We start from the raw sequence: 23334 nt of genomic DNA, 5'->3' as shown, positions 1-23334 counted from the left end.
GCAGCAGAATTCACAATTAATTGTAAAAAATAAAAACTAGATGTAATATAAAAATCCAATTAATTATTTAAAATATCAACATGTGAAATAATATTATTGTAAACTGGTGGGAAGATCCTTTATACGGTTTATAATTTTTTCAAAATAGTAATGGAAACATAAGGAATTTTTAAAGTATTTTGTTGATTTACAGAGTGGTGTGTGAAATGATCCAACATTTGTTTTGTCAATAATTGTTTAGGTTAATAATTATTAATGTGTTTTATGTTGGCAGAAGTGACAGCAGTTCATGAATAGTATTTTCTTCTCTTTCCAAATGCGCTGTTTGTGTATTGTTCCAATATGACTAACAGAGGAAGACTGACTGTTGAACAGCATATAAAGGCTGTTGTTTTTTAATGAAACAAAAAGTATGGTACTTACCCAAAGATGGTTTTGTGCACATTTTCAAACTCTGTGGTGGCGCTCATTTAAAATACAGACTTTACAAAAAATTTAACAGTATTTGAGAGTAAGCACGAATGGCCTGCCAATGTTTGTTCTCCACAAATGTCAAAGCTGTCTTTGGAGCCCAGGTAAATTAAGAAAAGCAGCAGTGCAACTTGGGATTTCTAGGCGGCCTGTGCAGCGAATTTTAAAAACTTATTTGCATTTGTATCTGTACAAAATAACAGTGTTACCTAAATTAATGGTCGACAACAAACATGAAAAAATGGCATTCCCTGAAATCAGGTGTGAACCAAAACATTATTGTTGAAAGTTTGGTTTACAGATGAGGCATTTTCAGCTAGCAGTTGTTACTAAACAAAATGTGCGTTTTTGGCTTCTGAAAATCCACATGTGCTTCATGAAAAGGTGCATCACGCTTCAAGAATTACAGTATAGGCCTCTATCCAAATCATGGGGTAATGGGCCATTTTTTTTGAACAGTGAACATTATTTAAAGATGCTGCATAATGATACTGTGTTCAGCTTCTTGCAAAAGAGTTTCAATTAGAAAACGAGTAATAACATTAACACAGTTAATGTTATTTAACTTTCTGCATGAAACCTTTAACACAAATGTCATTTCAAACTGATTTCCTATCATTTTATGTGTGGACAGATCCGGCCCCCCAAACAGTCCTAATTTGAATCTGTGTGATTTTCTTCGGATATTTCTAAAGAAAACAATTTTCCCTAAACATCCTCATACAGTGATGGAACTGAGAGTGCTGATCATTGAGGCGTGCAACAAGATAACCGAGGGTAAATGAGATAAAGTAAACAACATAGAAGTTCATGTTAAAGTTGCTAGATGTGATGGTGGTCATATTGAACATGTGATAAGGAGTACATAATTTCCAGGTATATAATAAACACACGTTATTTTTCTGTATTACGATCCAAATAAATATTTTTTGATAAAACCAACCGTTGGAACGATTTTGTATGTCACCTTGTACATAAAACAGTTCTGTGGTCTGATTTTTATAGGGCTGGAACTGTATCTCTATACAAAATTTATTGTTTATTGTCACCCTGCAATAACTTGATTCCTACAGTGCAATGTAATTGGCAAACTAAGTTTTGCGTAATTACAAGTAAGATATTCAATAAATACACTTACTTATATCTATAGTGGATAAAATATTTTTAATCTTATTTCATCTTGCCAATCTAACTCAAAAAGAGAATGAAAGACATGTAAAGACATGACAAGCGAACATATAACTGAGCGAAAGGTGTTCTTTCTCGATGAAGTTCTGTTTGCAGGATTAGCACAATTCCAACAAGGTAGGATTATAATTTCAAAAGACAGTCAAACAACTTAAAATGATTTAAAAGCCTTGGAGGATTACTATGCATATTCAGATTAACTTATAATCAAATCACACTGACAACAGTTCTACCTATTCACAATACTGGCAATTTCTGCTCAGTGTAAAATTTTATTTTGATTAACTCACCATATAAGCTCGAAGCATGTGTATGGAACTTGAAATGGAAATTTTATAGCGTATTAAGAATAAATACCATGATTAATATGGTAAAACAACTTGTGAAATATTAAAATAAGGAAGTATAAAATAATGAGTACTTTCAATTAAATGAACCTTTATTTTCATTCACTATCTCCCATATGTTGATTTCGCAGCTCTTTTGATAAAGATTCATTTGATTAATAAATATTCATCATTCTGTATCTGGAGAGGCTGTCATAAGGTTCTTTTAAACAAATAAAATTTACAAAAAAGCATAAACAGTCATGAAATGGAATATATGTTAGCCAAAACATGAAAACTGGCTGTGGACTGTAGAATTGGCTGATGGGCTCAAAATTTTGTAGTGTTCATTCACTTCCATTTCATTTTAGATGCTGAACTAAAGAACTTACACTTATATCCTGATGTGAATGTAGATTAAATGTAAATAAAAACATTACTGACTGAATGCCAAGTTTTTGTACTTTTACATTATCTTGACAGTTTTTACTTTTAAATACCACGAGAAAGAACAATGATTACAAGAGAATTTCCCTCACAATGGATATTCAGAAAATTATACAAAAAAACCATGGAACTGTTCCTTGAACAGATACCAGTTCAGTTTCTGTGACCAGTTTCAGCTTATTAAAAAAAAGGTTAAGAGCCTACTTTAACAACTGTTTCAAACTATTTTGTAGAGGATACAAATCTTAACTTGCTGCAGCAGACTTTTACCATTTAAAAGTAAATAACAAGTATACCTTTTTGATCTAGGTAACTACATCTACACACAACATATGGAATGAATGTGGAGTGTGTGTAAAGTGGTGAAAATTCACATATAACATAGCCTGTCTAACAGAATTTGTCTGTTGTTAACATTTTGCAATGCACACACTGATGTTTGAGGATTCTAAAAAAATTAATAAATCACACTATTCTCTTAAATTGTTTGCATTCTACTTTTCCATCAAGATATATTATTATTGTTATAAAAAATCCAGGGGTTGTTTGCATGACAAGAAAGCACAAAAAAAATAAATTGAACAAGCACTAAAAATTAAGATTTTATGATTGCACTAGTTCGGCGTTTCTGTACTCAATCTTCAGAGAGGGAACAGAGTTCAGGCAGTTCCACAGGCTCAGAAAGGTTCCCAACATTATGGAATCAGGGTGGCAGCTGACCCAATCTTTTGGTGGCACTCACCTAAGGAAAATGGAAAAAAGTTTAAAAAAGGTGAATGACCAACCCAACTGTCTGTAATTGGAATAGTTTATTACAGTCTTGTTCAAAACAAAAACAAAAAATTAATACAAATTATTTCAAAAAAATAAATAAAAACATGAATGTAATTTTTAATTATAAGATATTTATTAAAATTAACACACATCAATAATTAAGTAAAAAGTACATATAACAAGCAGCTCTGTCAAAATAACAAGGACTCTTAACATTTTTTTTTAACTTATAACTTCAAAACAAAAATTGTTAAGGCCAAAATTACACATAAAAGTGATTTAACAAGATAAGATATAATAAACTATTAGTTTTTAAGCATGAATGTAATCAAAAATAAATAATTTCACAGCACAAATTCTGATCTTCACTATAGTAAAAAAATAAAAATTATAATTTATAAATAGCAATGTGTATTATTCTACCTTAATTATTAGATAATTAAATTTATCCTTTGACACAATTTTAAATAAATGAGAAAATAAAAATATTAGAAAGTATGATAAAATTTTCACATATAAAAGTTATCCATTCTCAAATACATCAATTTCTAAAAGTTCAATGATTTATCCTATATCTTAAGAATTTAGAAATAGCAGAAAATAGGGATTTTTATCAGACAGAATCAATGTTAAATTAACTGTTACATTAAATGTATTTTACAGTATCAATTAAACTGACCATCTGTACACCTTAAATATACATTAATAACATATTATTTAATCAAATAAGTATTGTATAAACACAAATTAATACTGTTGTCGCCTACGTGCAGCACGCTGTTTATCAAATCTCATTTCCATTTCTTCAAGTACTTTAGGAGTGTAACGTACAACCAGTTTTACTGAACCTTGAGCTTGTTTTAATAATTCAACTGCCTTCTCATGATTTTCACCTTCCACAGACTGAAACAAATTTAAAAAAAAAATTTTTAATTTCTTTATCATTAAAAGGTTATTCACTGAACAAAGTAAGATGGATAAAAAATGAATTTACAGTTATTTGTATAATCTGGCTGAAAACAAAAAGTAGGGAGGTGTTAGTGAGACTAGACCAAACCTTTATTTCAGTTGATGTGTTACTTGAATTATTTTTCTACTTTTTTCTGCAGAATGCTTTTATTAAAGTCTTTTAATTAAATGTGTTGTCTACACAGTACAGCAGGGCATTTTTTCATTGTTTACGTAGAAAAAGAATGTATCAAAGAGTTTTTACATATTTTTTAATCATAAAAGCAATACCTTTTGTAAATATATCTGTAGAAGCTCCAACTCTCTAAGTAAGTCTTATTTTAATGAATAAATTCTACTGTTAGTTATCAGGTTTTTAAAGTGTTATTAACAGTTTTTTTTGTTAATTTTCAATATATTACAATATCATATATATTTCATCAATTAAAAACTGTGTAATTTGTAGCTAAAATCACTAATAATGATGTACCAATCTTATAAAAATTAAATAGTATCCTACCAATCTGAATTAAATAGATAAAAATTTCAAATATAGGCATTTGTATGTTAAACGCTAATATAAAAATGATACATAAAGGGGGGTGAATAAAAATCAGCAATTACTTTAGTAGCTCTTTTTTCAGTAAATACTGAATGAAGTATTTGTGATTAAAAAATAAATAATTATTAATTCAGTTAGATCTGTCATTATTTAATGGAATTTCACTTATTTGCCACTACTAATAAGTAAATACCAAAATTTAGGTAATAAAATGAAACTTTTAAATACATTTATAAATAATTACTAGCTCACTGTTCAGTTAGTAATAACCATATAGAAAACATTTACTAATTACTAAAACTGTACTTATAAATAAATGCATCTTAATGGCATTTACTATATTTATCAGCATTTATAATGTAAAAACTATAGGGCATACAGAATATCATCAATAACAACTGGTAACAAGGAGCATTTTGAGAAAAAAATCTGTTGGACATTTGATAAATTTGCATTTATTTTAAACAAATGAAACTAGAAGATGTTTTAAGTGCACAACAAAAAATAGAAATTTTTCTTCTGAGAAAAATATTCTGGTGAATATCTGTATTCACCAGATACAGGATTTCAAAATGTTTGTTAAGAAATTCAGTGTACAAAGAAGTACTGCAACAATATTCAATTATATTCTTCAGTGGTCAGTTTTTAAGCCAAAAAAGTTTCCATGAAATGCTGCTGAAACTGCTCAAGCCAAAGGAAAGTGGAGTAACAGATTCAAAACTCCAACTGTAACTGGTACTCCTGATTGCACACACTTAAGATAAAAAATTACATAAACAGAAAAGGCTATGGTAATATTAATATTCAAGCATCATGTTATGCAGATGAGAAAATAACAAGCATTGAAGCTGCATGGCCTGGAAGCACTCAGAACAGCCAGATCTGGAGGTACAGCATAATTTATAATGAAATTTCAAATTTTACGGGAATGCCTGTCTTAGCAGATAGTCATAGTATTACTGTTCCTTGGCTGCTAACCACATTTCCGCATCTGGCATAGATTAGAGAACAATATTCAATAAAATACAAACTGCAGAAAGCAAGTAACAATAAAGTGTTTGGCCATATAAGAATAAGATTCCAATTTTACTCCACCTCTGTTGAGTAAAAATTGGCTAAAATTTTTGTTGCCCGTGCTGTGCTGCATAATATTGCAAAACATATTAATGATATTTGTAATGTAGATGAGAGAATATATTTAGATGAAGATGAGGTGGAAGATGGTCACGAATTTATGGTGGGGAGGACAGATTAGTGAAATTGCGTCCTGGCTGTATTGTTACAAATTTTGTGGCTTAATATTTTTTTGTTAGGTTTTATATACAGTACTTTTTTCATTTATACTTTCCCGTTATTAATTTGTTTTGTTTTACTTTGTACAAAAGTAAAAGATATCTTGTATTTGTCGCATATTGTCAAAAAAATCAAGAATAAACAAAATAGAAATTAATGTAACTTAATAATGTAAAATAGATGAAAACTAAATAATTATAATTAAAATGAGGAAATGTTTAAAAAAATTAAAACAGAAAAAAAGCATTAATAAATAAGACCACTTTGTCATAACCTTTTAAGTAATAATTATACTTTATACTTGGCAGGTTACAAAAAATTAATTTAAACAAGTCCAGCCAAGGTCAGATTAGTTTCAATTTTGAAATATGTCAGATTAGTTTCCATTTTGAAATATTTTATCATTTTGCTTTTTTTTTGGAGATAATTCTCATGTGGTTTTATTTTTTATTCTTCATATCTCTTTTGTGTCCTAATTAAATTTAACTGTTCAATAAGAGCCAGTTGATAAACTGATTCTTCTGTTTTTAGGATCTTGGTTCCCTTTTTTTTTAATAATATATTTTCTTTACCTCTATCAGTGGATGATGATGAACTCTCAAATTGGTCATTCTAAGTTATTATTTTTAATGGTGCTTATTAATGATGATGTTTGAACAGGATTATTTTCACTGGATTCTGCAAATTCAAGGCCTTTCTGAATATTACTTCTAAAAATGCTAAGCGCACCTGGTATCAGCTGGTCAGTAGGGATTTCAAATTTCCCTAAAATATTTACAAAGTCTTTCTCCTATTCTTTAAGTTTGATTTTTTATTTTGTGTAATATTTTTGTTGATCTTCCTTTCAATGATAGTTGACCTACAGCCATAGTTTGCCGAATGCTTTTTTCAGATTTCATCTTTATGTCATTCCATCCCTTTTCTTTGGCTCTAACAATATTAGTTGATAAAGGTTTGTTTATGAAAACTGTATTATCTTTCAATGCACGGAAAAATGCCTGTATTCTGTTTTCCTAAGATTTGATCAAATCGTGTTTTACTATCACTAAACTCATTTCATCAGATATTTTAACAAGATATAAGTGATTTCGTAGTAGTACATACGCACTAGTTATAAAGTGCAAGACATTACACAAAGTACAAATTAAATTTCTAACAATGAACAAACAACAGCTGATTTATAGATGTAAAAAAATATTTAAAAATGTAAAAAACTTATAAAATTTTTTAGATAACTAAAAACTTTTATATATTGGTGCCCAGTATGTGATGAAGATCGTCTGGACGAGAAGACTGGACCTAGTCATACCCTCTCTTGATCACATGTTAGCTTACAGACCAACACACAAGGCACCCAGCAACATTGACTGCCTGGTTGTGGGCATCTGTGCAGCATTCTGGTTGTGGGCAACCTTCAGCGCAGCCTACTACATGAGGACCCAGAACTGTTTCTCTCTCGTCTACAAACTTAGCTACAAGGACAGAGTGCCTGTCGAACAATGGGTTGAGTATGCTGAAAAGCAGCTGAAGGTCACTGTCCTGGGTCAGGCAATACAAAGATTTACAATTTGATTGGCCCGAGTTCATTGACCAATGTCGGCATCATATAACCCCGCCTGCAGATTACTGCCAAGTTAAACTTTATAGATGAATGCAAGGAGCTAATGAATCAGCAGAGTTTTTCCTGTTGCAGAAGAGGAAACTCATTCACAGACTACTCTCGGTAGTGAAGTTGCCTCACTACCAATTGCTGGAGCAGCTCAGACCCCAAATTTAAATTCACTGCTAGCAGCAACCATACATGATTTTGACAATCAGCTGCATCAGTCCATCTGCATTGAAGCAGACAAGTAGGAGATCCAAGCTGCAAGAGTAGATCTGTGAAGAGTAGTCACAAAATTTGTGATAGTTCTGGGCGAAGCTCATTAGATCAAGTAGGTGAGTTTCAACTGGACACTTCTGTGGCTACAACAGTTGACAAGGCAATTCAATGTAGAAGGAGATTGGTTCTGTGATGTCATTAATGCCCAGAGCACCATTTTCACAGGGACTACCCAATAAAGAAGTCGCAGCAGGGAAATGAATAAAGATCCTGGCTGTGCAGCCAACTGAGGCCTTCAATCCACTAGGCTTGGGCATCCCTAGAATCACAGTTAAAGTAGCAGGACAACTCACGAAGACAGCCATAGATTCTGCTGCCATCTTCAGCTTTGGAAGAGCTGAGCTGTTACTGTGCCATATCACGGGAGTGGTGCAACATGAAAATTCTCACAATGCTTCTGCTAGTCTTGGAACTTTGGGAAGAAATCATCTTAGGTCACAACTGGCTGAAGGAGTAACAAGGTGTGTTAGACTACAATATTCTGCAGCGGCAACACCTACAGGCTATCAGCGAACACAAGACTCCCGGGTCAAGAAAAGAGCTGCAGAAATTCCTCGGCATCTGTAACTGGCTGTGAGAATATATATTAAGGTTCTCAGAGCTTTCTGCACCGCTGACTGACCTACTGTGGGGGAAACACTGGGAATGGGCAGACACTGCACAGCAAGCCTTCAGAGCTATTCAGCAGGCCTTCAGACAATCGTTGAAGTTATCTTGACCGGATCCAGAACTTTTGTCTTGCAAACCGACACCAGCTAGTGAGGACTGGGGAATTATGCATTACCAGAGCCAAAAATGGGGAGCAAAGAGTCATCTCATATGCCAGCTAGCTTTTAAAGGCAGAGAAGAAACATCATTCCAGAGCTTGAATGACTTACCCTGGTGTGTGTAATCAAATAATATTGACCATACCTCAAAGACTGAACATTCATCCTGAGAACAGACAAGGCTTTGACATGGCAAAGGTAGGCCACCAGGCAGAAAACAAAATATGCTCACTGAGCCTTATAGGTTCAAAGTTTCAAGGTTACATTAGAACATTGTCCTGGCTGGAAGAATGAACTACTAGATCTGTTGTCAAGAGAACTGGTGGAAGAGGAAAATACTAAAATGATGCAGCATGAAGATAGATTATACCCAACTGAATGTGGTCAAGAAGAGAGTGGAGCAGTTAGACCCCAACTGCAAGAAGTCATCACCACTTCTCTGTTTCAACAGGTGCAAGAGGCACCAGAAGCTGATCCAGAGTCTCAATGATTACTTCCAAGATCCATATTCGGCCTCAGGCACTTACCTCAGAGTGGATGAAGAGTGTGCGTCGATTTTTTGTTGACCACCAACTGGAAAAGAAGCAGAAAAAGATGGAAGAAAAAAGTTCCCTGGCCGGCTCAACATGGGACCTCCCAGCGGATGCAAACATCCCAGCCAGAGCAGCAGGCCCCTGGCTGGTCCACCAAGGGAGCCACTGTATGCAGATGCTACCTTCCGGCCCAGCTCATCAGGCTTCAATCAACCCAGCTGGTGGGCCCAGCAGCAGGAGTCGGCCCGGCGTGGGATCGCTCAGGTAGAACTGCCTCGACTGATCCCGACCTGACACTGTGGGGGGGGGGCACCAATGCCATACTGCAGTGGGAATTCAAATGCCACTGGAGGGGAAGCTCAGTCTGATTCAAATGGACAACAAGCTGCAACTCCATAAATACAGCCGAGCTGACATCGCTGGAAACTAGCTTCCGGACCGGCAGCCCTTCTCAGAGCTACCTCATAAAATGAACAAACTGCCGTTTTCAAGGCCACTACTCCAAAAAACCTCAAACAGCTCTTTTCAGGGCTATCGCAAGGTTTTAAATTGCCAAGTTCCGTCAAAACCATTCAGCAACAATATTAAAAAAGTCAGTAATTACAAAAGAAAAATAATTACTTAGAAAATTATCAGTAATTACTTAAAAATTACAAATGCAATTAAAAGTAAACACTCAACACTTTCAACATACAGATATAAAATGAGAAACAAAAAGGTTTAGAAATGAGCAAGACAAGGATGTCACCTTGACAGTGTTCTTTAATAGAAACATAAAATTAATAAGAAAACATTTTCAATGGTATGGATTTACTCTGTTAGGAGAGAATTTTTATTTAAAAATAAATGCGACTAAAACAAAGATAATGAAATGAGATAAAAAGAGATAAATTAAGAATTACATAGGATCAAAATATACCAAAAGCAGCAGAAAATTGTTATTTAGTTAGTAAAATTACAAAGAAGAGATGAAGTGAGGGAAAAATACAAGAGACTGGCAAAACCATGAAGCGCTTTCTTGCAGAAAAGACATCTATTATTATCAAATATGCTTATATTGAGTTTAGAAATTTGGTGAAACATAGACAGTAGGAAAAGAAGAATGGAAAGGAAAGTAAACAAATGTTGAAAATTAGATGGATTGATCTTGTAAAGAGAGATGAACTTGAATGGTTGGCCTTATATAAATAAATCACAATTTAGTTAATTTGAAAATACAGAAGCATATATAGTCTAAGAACTAAGACAAAAAATGAAATATAAAAGACAAATAAAAGGATATAGGAATTATACTGAGAGAAAGATAAAATGAGAATGGCAAAGTTACAGAGAGAGCTTTCATGAAGAAAAGAGATCTATCTATTACTACGAAATGCACATCAACAGTTATAAATTTTATTAAATCTTTGCTAACTTATTTCATAATATCGTAATATATTTATTCCTTCAGAATATGCAAGTAAAAAATAAACATCATATCAATGGATAAACAAATATATAAATGAATAAAATACAACTCACAACACCATTGACAGAAAGAAGTTGATCACCCCTTTTTAGACCACCATGCCTGTCTGCAACACCACCTGGAATTATTCTAGAAATGTATATTGGAGAATTTTGCTCCTTTCCACCCATAACATTAAAACCAAGCCCTTCTTCAGTTTTTGGCAACTCAACAACTCTTGGGTGAGCATGGCCTTCACTAGCTGCAAATGCAGCAACTGTAGCTTTAGCAGTTGCTGATGCCCTTACATCCTGAGATCCCTGTAAAAAGTTATAAATAATAAAGCCATGTAAAAGAATATTGAAAAAAAACAGACAAACATAAATATATACCACAGGAAATTAATAATACTGTGTATTTTTGAGGAATTTAAAAATTTATAACTGGTTTTGAAAAGAATTGATTTTGTTTTTAAAAAATTCACAACACATAATTAACCATATAACTAATGCAAACAAGTTGTAGAAAGTTACCAATTAATTACGTATTTTAAAGCAGAAAATGAAGTCAAGAGTAAATATCATGTTTCCAATAACATTTAATGCTATAATGATGAGAACAAATAGGTAATGGTAAAATTCAATTTAAAACAATGAAAATTTAAAATAAATGATTCAGAGAACAGAATAATAGTTATGACACACAGCTGCCAGGTGAAATATTAAAACTGAATGTCAATATGTAAATGTTTACGATTTACTTACACGATAACAACAGGCTAATATCCAATAACAAATGAGTGACAATGAATTTCATATTATTCACATGAAAATGAAGACATTTCACATTATTTCACAAGCGGAATGTCTTTTGCTTGTAGTTCAAGGAAAGAGAATAAGAAAATAAATAAATTGAAAAGTAGCTCTAGGCTTTACATTAAGGTAATATAGATAATGTAGAACTGATAAGATTCATTATAAATGTGAAAAAACAAAAATACACCAAGTTAACTCAAAACTAATCGTAATATATTAGATAAAAATGTTACAAATAAGTGAAATGTAAGCAACAGATACAAGCATAGCAACAGCTAATAAAAAGAATAAAGCAAGAAGCAGTCTGAAAATGGAATTCATCCATGTGGAAGGACTGAACATGTCCTTACCTTATTAGTTCTTCTTAATGGAAGAACTGTAGGGGACAATTTGTGATTGGAACATATTCAAAGCGAAGAAAGAATATAATGGAAGTTTATTAATTCTGAAATGCTTTTAACAGTAAAATGCACAAATTATTATTATTAATGTACATTTCTATTCTATTTCAATGATTTGATGTTTATGGGGAATAACTCTCCATAATGTGGGGAGTATCCCCAAATTCCCTTCCACCCTAATATCACCCTCTTCAGACCTGTAAGATGTGATTTAGTAAAAATAGTTCACTGTCTATTAATAATATAATAATGATTGTTTATAGAAATTTACGTAAAAACAAATTAGTTTGAATTAAAAATTAAAGGATAAGTTGAACATCTAAATTAAAAACAATGTTTCAATTATGGGAATGTAAAATTTTGATACCAATCATCTTCTTCAGACATATAATATGCGATCTTCTTCAAACATATAATATGCGACTTATTAAATGTAATCACATTATCAGTAAAGGAGGAGCTGTAATTAGCTTCTAATTAATGGGATTCCACCTTATTATTTCATTATCTTCTTCAAAATCTTGGTTAGGTTAGTACTTTGTGTTTCTCTGATGATATATCCTGTTGTCATTTCATTCCAAGCTTTTTTAACTTATGCAATTCATCAAGAAGATGAATTTTAAAATGTCATTAGTGGTTTTTAATTTTATCTTCTAAAATAACTACCACTTTTTAACATTCTCAGGTTGGCTCATGCACAAGGAATGTTGGTCACTAGCAACTACTGGCATTGACAACACGTTGGCCACCATGTTTACATGATGAACTCTTATAAAAATTCAATTATATGAAAAACTAATTAAAAAGCAGTATGCAATTTGGATATTTAAATTATTAAACATCTTTCTTGAGGAATAAGAAATCATTTCACAAAAACCACACCGAAATCTGTCAACTCATTCATTAGTTATAAAAAAAACAAATGTAATTTCTGGTTTAAAAATATAAACATGCTCCAGCAATCAGCCATCATGGGTAAAAATGTGATTTAACATAAGAAAAATATGATCCCTATACAGCTACTATCTGGATATACATTATGAGTAGAAGTTACAGTTCTTGATAACTTCAAAATGGATAGTCAGATTAATATTTAGTCCATCCAACTATAAATTTAATAGGTGCCCCTTAACTGGTGAATTCTGCAAAAGAATTCCTCCACATTTTAAGAGACTACCTATACATTGTCATATATTTAATGAAGTCTTGATAATTCTGCAATTACAAGTCCAAGAGAGATATGGCACTACCTAATCAATTCATGATAAGTTCAGAGTAACAAATTAAATATTTATATAATACTTGAGTGTTGTTTCTTTAGTAGATGGATGTGCATGGGATGGCTGCAATATAGGGATGAATAACCTTGTTAGCAAATTAGATGCTCTGGAACCAATTTTCCTATTTAATTCTAAGAACTTAAATTGGGCCAAGTGAGAATTTTTTGCTACAATTTGTTCCAATCTGTATTATTGAGATCAATAAAAACCATCAGAGATACAAGTAATGATGTTTGTTATACAGCTAGTCTCTGCATTGAGGAAAATTAAAGCATCACTTAAAGATGAATAACTCCTCCATTTACAGGACTTGATATTCTGATAAGCAATAGAATATTCAGTCTGTTGAAAACGGCACCAAGAACAGATTTATTTCTTGCATTCCTGATAAACTCTGGCATGTGATGATTGTTATTCTTGGGAATGGCTCTGCCAGTTTCATGAGCAACTTATGGTCAGAAATGACAAGATTCATTCATCCAATGTAAAACTGTTAAGTAACGACATCCAACAAACAACAATGAGAAATAAAAGATTAAACTATTTGCTAATATGTTTCTGTACAGCTGGCATTTCTTATTGTATATTCATACTTAAGAATTCTTTGATATATTACTTCTTTAATATGTTGTACATTGTTAAATTAATATCATATACAGACTGATTAATAGATATACCACTTTACATAATGTATATATTTATTTAATAACATGGATTCAGTTGAGGTCTCATTTCATAGCAAAACATCACATAAAGTCCTGATTCGCATAATTTTCATTACTATCGAATTCGGCCACTAGTGCTGTCACCAGTGTTGTTAGAATGGGTACATTTACTGGTGCTGTGTGTTTTGGTTTCATGATTTGCAGTCCGCAAATGCAGTTCAATGTAATTTTCATAGAGTACATTAGGGAAGTTCGTAGTAGGCATACAATTTACTCTCGGCACCAAATCTTTGTTGAGACAGGTTATTTTATTAAATGTATGAAATCACCAGGATGCCCACATATCCCTGAAGCTGCTGACAGAAAGAAGAAAAAAAGACAAAGCTTTGCATGAAATCAACTCTACACATGTCAAAAAATGAGGCTGGCATTCCACAAATGACTTTTTGGCACGTATTATGTAAACAATTGCACTTGAAGTTGCTCAGCTGCAGTTTTGTGTGCAATGGTGGATAGAATGGCATACAATGATGCATTTTTAGACAATGTAATTTTTAGTGATGAGTAAACGTTTCACATCAGTGGCAAGGTGAACACCCATAACTACTGAAAATGGGGTATCAAAAATCCTCATGAAACTTTGCAGTACATTTGTGATAGCCTGAAAGTCAAATGTTTTGACCAAAGCAAAGCTTCCTCAAAACTTGAACAATGGCTTGTTCTTCTAGGCGGCAACCACAAACGGTATCATTTATTTGAATATGTTTCAAAATTTTCTAATTTTTCAGTTACACAATGATGACCAAGATGGATGCAATTATTATCGGCGAGACAGGGCACCACCTTATCATCACCTACAAGTCCAAGATTTTCTTGATTCTAGATTCCCGGGTCAGTGGATTGGTCGTGAAGGCCCAAGTGCATAGCCAACTTGCTCTCCACATTTGATCCTGCTAAAATTTTTCTTGTGAGACTTCATTAAAGATCAGGTTACCACCTTTTCTTGATGATCTTGTTGAGCTAAGACCTTAAAAAATTTGTCACAACTGCAGAAGTAACACCCAATTTGCTGACTACAGTCTGGAATGAATTGACTTCAGGTGGGATGTATGTCGTATTACTAATGGAAGCCATACCGAACTAAAGTGAATGTAGGATGACAAACTTTTTGTTTTTCTATGAAATGAGACCTCAACCAAATCTGTAAGTAATCTCAATAGATTTTTATATGCTTTTAAACTTGTGAAGTCCTTTTTGAATCACCTGGTATATTATTTTTTTCAAAGGAAATAACTACATAATGATTATAACTAGGTCCAGAGTCAAGACCTAGTTAGAATCATCATAATGCTGTTTAGGCTTCCTATAACACAGCTACATAAAAACTGAACATAAATGGTACACACATGTAAGGAATTACACAAGGATCAGAATCTAGTACAGAATTTATCAAAATAACTTTAGCAAGTGGAGAAAAGAAATGAAATTTTATAGTAATTAACAGCACGTTTTATAATAAATAACAATACTGAAATAATATTCAAAAATAAATAATTACCTGAACGTCAACAGTTTCATAAACATGTTCATAAACCTCCCGCACAGAATTCAAGAAATCACTTTGTAAAACCTTCTGTAATGCTGCTAACTTAGTAACAGGCACCTCTCCACCTGAAATAAAAGGCTTTGGTTATTCATAAACAGCAAAAAGCTGGATTTTATAAATCTAACATATTTAAATAATAAGGAAATTCAATATAACTAAAAACATTTGAAATATAAACATTCTTTACACAATTTAAAGACTCTTATTTCTATTTTTTTTATTTTTACAAATAAAGTCTTTTCATAAATCTTTGAAACTGAAGCATCAGAAACAATAAGCTCATCTTGTCATTATGAGACACACTTAGTTATTTCAAGATTTATACCATTTTCATTCTTTTCGTTGTATTGTCAAAAAAAAATTACTCATTTATACCTTTGAATTATCTTAATTTAGCGATTTTAGTCTGTATTTTTAACGCAGGATATACAGCTCAGACTAGATACTATACTGAGTTTTCTGTGTGATGAATAATTACTTCTTTATTTGCTTTTTACTATTACTTTTTTTGCAGTTTCTTTCTTTTTCTTTTCTCCCAATATTCTTTCCATGTGTTTGGTCTTTCTCTGTTCTGACCATTTCACTTTGAGTTTGAAAAACGAGGAAGGAAAAATCACACCAACATCATTTTTTTTGTCTGAACAGCTTTCTATCATCATTCATTTCCTGTTCTTTTAATCCCTAGGTTCTGTAATTTCTTCTTGCCTTTATTTATTATAATAATTATTTATTTTATTAACTATCTTATTTTTATGTAATTCTGCAAATCCCAATGCTATTTTAGATAAATATGAATACAAATTTCAGCTTATTACATTAGAGGTGTACAAAATGTAGAAAAATGTTGCTATGTAATCAAATTTGCTGAACTTAACATAAACGGTTCATAATAAAAGGGTTCTAGTCTATATAGTATATTCTATCTCCTTTAATGAAATGCAAGTAAAACATAAATCAAATGAAAATGTTCTTACAATCACAGAAATTAGAAAACAACAGTTAAATTTTCTCTCGAAGTAGTTATTAATCAATATTAATAGTTAATGGACTACATCAGTTGTCTGTTAAAATAATAAAAGTATTAAGTTACTTCAAATAATTTCTTTATGATTTTTCCAGATCAGCAAGCAAAAAATATGAGATTACATCCTCTCCATAGCCCTACTCTAATTGTCTGTTGAAGAGCTTTCTTTCTGGGGAACTCATTTTTAAGGTTAAATCTACCTATTATCTCTTCTAATGCACTCTCGTTTTTTAATTAAATAAAATCCCCAGCTTGAGGATCAACCAATCCTACTTCCCACAGATTGAGGGTCTACTTTTTGGTTTAAAATTTTTATATATTTTGAATATTCTTCATTTTTACATTCATTTATGGGATAGATGCTGTAATTTCAGGGATAATTTAAACTAAATAGTCAAATTTTATTTTTCTCCCCATAACGTAAATGCAATGTAATTTTTAAAAACTAAGTTTCATTTGTTTAACAATATCATTCCATCTTTATCAAATTTTTTAATATTTTCATTTAATATTTACTTTATTTTTTCATTTAATAGTATTTATTTTATTTATTTACCTTTAATATTTATTTTTTCATTTAATATTTACAAAATTCAAAATATTATAAACGTGATAAATAATAAGAATGTTATATGATAACAGAAAATATTATTTATTGCATAACATCATTTTTTAATAAAGTAATTACTGATATATTATTTCTTGTTAATTAAAAAGAAATCAATTAAATACTTCTATTTTATTTCTCTCTATGCTTAAATTATATAAAATGAAAAGACAATATTATAAAATTGAACAGTTTTGTTTTCTCTTTCTTATAATAAATACCTCATAAAATGTAAATGATCCTTTTCATCAAATCTTACTTAAAAACATACAATTAAAAACATTGGTGGTATAAAGGAATTTGGTCTGTATTGTAAAGAAATGCCAATTAAGTTTATTTTTGTTTCTAATATATGCTAATAAATATCTCATCTGATCTGAGACAAGTTCACAGACTGCCTCACTTTTTTTTGTTCTTCCATCAGCTTACCATTCTCATTATAATCTTTCACTCATCTGATCAGTCAAGGTTTTTCAAAAACCCTACAGTTCTTCTACCACTCACTTTTCGTTTGCACCCTAATCTTTTCATTCTTTGGCAAGTTTCAGCCATCTTGATTATCTTTCTTCTAACTTCATACAACTTCCAGTGTAATCAATTAGCATTAAGTACAGCTGTAACTTTAATTTCTTAATTTACAACATCATTTGTATCTGTTTTACTTGATAAATTTTATTCATGGGGACTCAGTTGTTTGGTTTGATAATTTTTACAGGAGGGCTCACAGTGCAAGTAGATTGCACTGTCTTTGCCCTTTCACTGAAGGACTAATAACACAGCCTTATAATAATAACTATTATTAAGCTTAATTGGTTACACTTTTTTTTAATTTTTAGGCTAACTGGTGCTGTCAGCATGGTGTCATCTGTTAGCATGTAGTGAAGTGCACCCTATGTTGTTAATTTCAATAATCTATGAGAACCGATTCAACAAACGTGGGTTTGGTCATCGGCATTATATCTTATTTCACTTCTTCAATTTTGAAGATGTTTCAGGCATTGTGGAACCTTCAGGTTGCAAAGAATGCAGTTTACAATCTTACTCAGGGCTAATAGATCTTACAGTTCATATTTTTGTTATACAGGCGTTATTTGACGCAAAACATAAAGCAATATATCACAAGTTGTATTCATGTCTGATGACATAAAAGAAGAGTGTTAGGGTGTAGAGGAAATAATTTCAGCATTTGAGCATATGCACGGTATCATAAACATTGGAATGCATATTTTGAAGAGGGTTAAAAAACTGGAAACTTGATTAGATAATAATGAATAATATGCAAGATCTGACAGTTGACATTTGTGGGATCCCAGAAAACAACAAAAAAAGACATTTATGACATCATAACAAAAGTAGGTGATGCTGGATGTACACATTTTGGGGTCTCTGTATTAAAAGTAATTTAATACAGAAGAGAGAAGATAAGCTGAATATCTAGAAAAAGTGGGTAAAACAAAAGTTCACAAGAGCTCACATCCAGATTTTTGTAAGCTCGAGTACTAGAAGGAAATTCTATATTGCATCTTGAGAGATAAAGAAAGATAAAAAAAAATTAAGCATATTTATGGATTTGGAACGACAAAATTTTTACAGAAAGAATCTACAGCTCTAAAAAAATCTCCTTAACTGAGTACCGTAGTCAGCTTGATTTTTTAAGATTAATTATTATGTTTACAATTAATAGCTTATAGTGAGGATTCATTTGTTTTATTCAATGAAATGATATGCTAAAATTAAATACAATTGCTGTTATTCATTACAATATAAATAGCTTGCACAATATAAAATAACTTTTGATTATTTCTTAGGGTTTTTAAATTCATTTAATAAATTACCAGAAATTATTGTATTATCTGAAGTAATGGTTAGAGAATGTGAATTATATGGATAAATATATTAAGTTGCAAAATGTAGCAAGAATTACAGGTCAGATGGGATGGTGTGAACATGTTTCAGCAGTATGTGGCGGTTGCTATGACTTCAGCCGACACGAAGTCTTTGTTGATTTTGAGTCTGGCCGGCCTCTCCTAACTGTTATTGCTCTTTATAAATTACATTCATCCACTATCTCTAATTCTATTTCTTAATTAAATGATGTTTGCATTGGGCTAGAATAATTTGTTGACTGTTACAGATATAAGTTTAAATATTTAAAAATCAATCTATAATAGCCAATTATGGTTTGAAAGAATACCTACTACTACTGAGTTCATTACTATTTGGGGCATTTTTATTTTAGATTGTCTGACAGTTCATTCATATGCTTATGTAATTCCATCAGGTCTATGATAATAACATGATAAACTGATTGTCAATTTACTTTGAATCTGATCATTGTAAAAAAAATTCTACTTAAAAAAAAAATGAAAAAGTGACTAAGCTTTTAAAGAATAATCTAAACGAAGTGGATTGTTCAATGTGTATAATTTGGTCTTAAATTTTTTTATATCCTTAAAGATAATGTTAATTATGCTATTATTATTTGTGAAACCAATACTTTGAGGTATAAGTTGCTTAAATATTGGATGACTGTTAGTGTTATGTAAAAGACAACAGTTTAGAAACAAGTTATTTAAAAAATGTAAAAAAGTGGCAATTAATGATCTCATAAAGGGTAACATCAGAGTCATTAACTTAAAAATTGGATTCATATGGATGACAATCCTGACAGTTTTGAGCGAGTCTAAATCAAATTGCCAAGGGATTTAATTGTTTCTATAGTACAGGTGCAAATGAACTTAAAGAAAATCTTGATTCATCTGACATATGGTGCTATAATTTTTTCCAATTACCCATGTATTAAACTCCTACTATTTGTTCTTCACTTACACTGTTGAGGTGTCAGGTGTTTAGTCACTTAACAGTAAAATATCTCCTAGCATCAAGTGCATATCTTTAATCACTGTTAACGTACTTCCTAAAACAATTTCAATGGTCTTAAGCTTTTAAATTAACTGCGGTCTTTCACTTGGAATGTTTCTCTAGAACTTTTACAGATGGCTGTTGTAGTTCTGTTTAAAAAGGCCAATACTAGAGATATAAATAATTTTAGATCAGTTTTAATACTTCTGTTTTAAAAAATTTTGGAAAAAAATTGTGAGAAAGCAGTGCATGAATTTTTTGATTAATAATGTCTTATGTCAAAGTCTGTTAGGGTTTTTGGAGGGAACTCTATTGATGCTCTGCGTAATTCTTTCTTTACTATATCTGAAGGTTTAAGTATGGTAACAAGTGTAATGTTGTTGACATCACCATGGCCATCTGGATATCTGATTCTGTGGACCATGCGATTCTATTAGATGTTTGTTTAAATAGCTTGGTATTGGTCCAAGAGCTAATAAGTATGTGGGTGAATCAAATATAAACCTGAATTTTTGTTGTCATTGATGCACGGCTAATAGAGAGGAACATGGCTTCTCAGTGTTGTACGCAGGGATATGTGGAGGTGGTCCCACTCTTAGAAAACCAGCTCAACACTTTTTTCTAGTCAGTATCACAATGTCACAGCAGGTGGAATCATTATGCGTTGTGCAACGTATTATTAAATTTTTCACAGCAGAGTGTGAAACCATCCAAAACTTTGAGAAGACTTCAAGCACAGTTCGGAGACAACACACTTAAAACAACTCAAGTGTATGGCTGGTATAAACAGTTTTCAGAAGGACGAGAAGTAGTTGAAAATGAAGTCCAATATCGTCCAAGGGCACTTGGCCTTGGACTACTGCTGAAAACATTCTCATGGATCATCGCCTTATCAAGGTCGATCATCGATTAACAATTACAGAAATTGCTTCTGAGATAAAAATAAGCTACGACAGTGCTCAGGCAATCATTACTGGTGATCTTGTATTTAAAAAAGTGGCAGCACAATGGATCTCTTGTCTTCTCACCGAAGGTCAGAAACTCTATTGGCTAGAGATGTGCCAGCAGTTGTTGAGTCATTACAAAGCTGAAGAATTTTTTTGCATTGAATTATGACCAGTGATGAAACTTTGGTGGACCATTACAACCCAAAATCAAAACAGGCAAGTATGGAGTGGTGAAAAAAAGAGAGAAACTGCACCCATTAAAGCCAAAACTCTACTGTCAGCTGGAAAGGTTCTGGCCACAGTAGTTTTGGATTTCAAAGGAGTTTTGCATGTTGATTTTCTTCATGAATGTTGTACAGAGAATTCTGCATGTGACTGCTAACTTTTAGACGAAGCAAAACTAACATATTGTCAAAAAAGATGTCACTTTCCAATCATAGATATTATTCCGCTTCATGACAATGCTTGGCCCCCTACTGCAGTTCTAACTCAAGAAAAAAAATTGCATTCTTACTCTGGACTACAATGAAGCAGCTTCCATACAGTCATTTATCGCTCTGTGATTTATCAGAGCCATTAAAAGAAGCACTTGAAGGACAGAAATTTGAAGACAATGCTGCTGTTGAAGTGTTTGTGCGCAATTGGTTGACATCATGCTCGCCTTCATTTTATGATACTGTTATATTTGATTCACTGTCGTAATACACTGGAATTTGTCAGAATTCAAAAATGTTAGTTCTAATAACTTGTGGTATCCCCCAGGACTCGATTCTTTCTTTTTTTTTTTTTGATAAAGGGATGGAGGAACCTAATTTACAGGCACCTTGGCAGTGTCGGGCTCACTAACAGGTTCCGCAAGATATTAAGTGCATATGTGTTCCTGCGCATTATCGACTAAACTCCACCCCTGGCTAACCAACCACCCCTCCTGGAACCTGCAGGAAGGGGAAACACCCACAAACACAATCACTCACTGCAAACACAACAGATAACACCCAAATAAACATGCACTCCCACAAAAAAACAAAACACAAAAGTCACAAACAGACAACAAAATAAGCCAAAAGAATCAACAACCATGCACACCAACAGATCAAGGAACAACTAAAACAAACATACACATCACACAGACAAAACTCACAAAACAGCAACAATAAAACTACAAGAAACATCCAACAATACTGTCAAAACACAGTACTTACCAAACAGAGACTATCTTACTGCAATGTAACAGTGAGAGACACCATTGTGCACCGCGAATGGAGTGCCCATGCCTTCATTGCACCAAGGCAACCTCCAGATTCTCAGGAGGCCCCACAGTGCTCAGCCGTGGGCCTGTCCAACCCGGCACCCTCTGACGTCTCCTTCCCTTATGAGACTCCTCTGCAGCACAAAGTTTCACCATTACCTTCTTAGTGAAATCTTCCACAGCTCTCCACACCTTGCAGCAGGATCCCTTGTTTTTTATTCGGCATGAACATATGGTCACACCCAGTGTGTCAAATTTCCAAGTGATCCTACGTGAAACACAGTCACTAGAAATATATGTGCTCTGGGGTCTCTTCTCCCTGCAATCTAGGCAAATGTCCGAGTGGTTTAAGTCAAACATATAGTAGATACATGATCTATAGCCACCCCCTCCAGGGAACTGCATAAGACTGTATCCCGGTGAGCCATGCACCCTCTCACACCACCCCTGACCCTGTGTGTCAGGAGTGCCACAGGGGTCCCACTGACCACTGTGGCACTCCCCTATCAAGACCATGTAACACCAGTTCATTCTGGACCTGGCATACCATCTTATGTCCTGTACGGTATGAACAGACTATCCTACAAAGATACTCTAGGACACCATGAATCTCCAAGGACCGCATTATGATAATATGAGGAATGTTATTAAATGCATTCCTCACATCCAACATCATCAAACACACATCCTGCCACCACCAGTTTTAATAATTCTCTCTGCCATCTTGCACACTCCAGCAATGGCATCTGGGGTGAACCTTCCCCTGCAAAAGCCAAACTGTCCCAGAGAGAACCGCCTCTTCCATTATTCCTGAAATCCACTGCTGGATCATTCATTCCAAAACCTTGGTTAACAAGGTGATCATGGCAAGTGATTCCATTTTGTTAGAAAAACACCTTCAGAAATGCACGTATTAAAAACTTATATCCAAGCCAACACCTTGACTACTAAATTTGGCAGCCAGTCCAGCCCTGGTGCCATGTTCACCAGTATTTAGGTTATCACCACAGCAAGCTCATCAGCCATGAAGAGGGGCGAAGGCTCCATTTCTTCCATAACATCAGCCTCTAATTCTTTTTCTCGAGGAAAAACCGTCTATTGTACACCATACTTGTACATATCTCATTACAGGCACTTTGGGTGTCAGTGTTCTAACAAGCATCCTGTACGGTCTTCCCCATGGGTCTGAATCCACCTCTGATAACAGCTGTTTCCATGCCTTGGCTTTTGACTCAAAGTC

At 32.9% G+C, this 23334-nt stretch overlaps 1 protein-coding gene and 1 long non-coding RNA gene across 3 annotated transcripts in view; one reads left to right on the top strand and one right to left on the bottom strand.

Annotated features, from left to right (window-relative positions):
* Positions 1-1972, top strand: part of LOC142329460 (uncharacterized) — a 39331-nt gene extending 37359 nt beyond the window's left edge. Inside the window, exon 4 of the long non-coding RNA XR_012757512.1 lies at positions 275-1972. This is a non-coding gene — a long non-coding RNA (uncharacterized LOC142329460). The remainder of the gene's footprint in view (positions 1-274) is intronic.
* A 1254-nt stretch (positions 1973-3226) lies between these two features.
* The window catches only part of veli (L27 and PDZ_signaling domain-containing protein veli), a 35798-nt gene continuing 15690 nt past the window's right edge, over positions 3227-23334 (bottom strand). For both annotated transcript variants that reach the window (XM_075373117.1, XM_075373116.1), the window contains exons 3-5: positions 15358-15470; positions 10713-10958; positions 3227-4109 (exon numbers count right to left, since the gene is read on the bottom strand). In XM_075373117.1, the coding sequence (XP_075229232.1) occupies positions 3954-4109; positions 10713-10958; positions 15358-15470 (515 nt within the window). In that variant the 3' untranslated portion in view covers positions 3227-3953. The remainder of the gene's footprint in view (positions 4110-10712; positions 10959-15357; positions 15471-23334) is intronic.

Source organism: Lycorma delicatula, chromosome 8 (assembly GCF_047948215.1).
Source record: "Lycorma delicatula isolate Av1 chromosome 8, ASM4794821v1, whole genome shotgun sequence".
Taxonomy (NCBI): Eukaryota; Metazoa; Arthropoda; class Insecta; order Hemiptera; family Fulgoridae; genus Lycorma; species Lycorma delicatula.
This window is presented reverse-complemented; position numbering and strand designations above follow the sequence as displayed.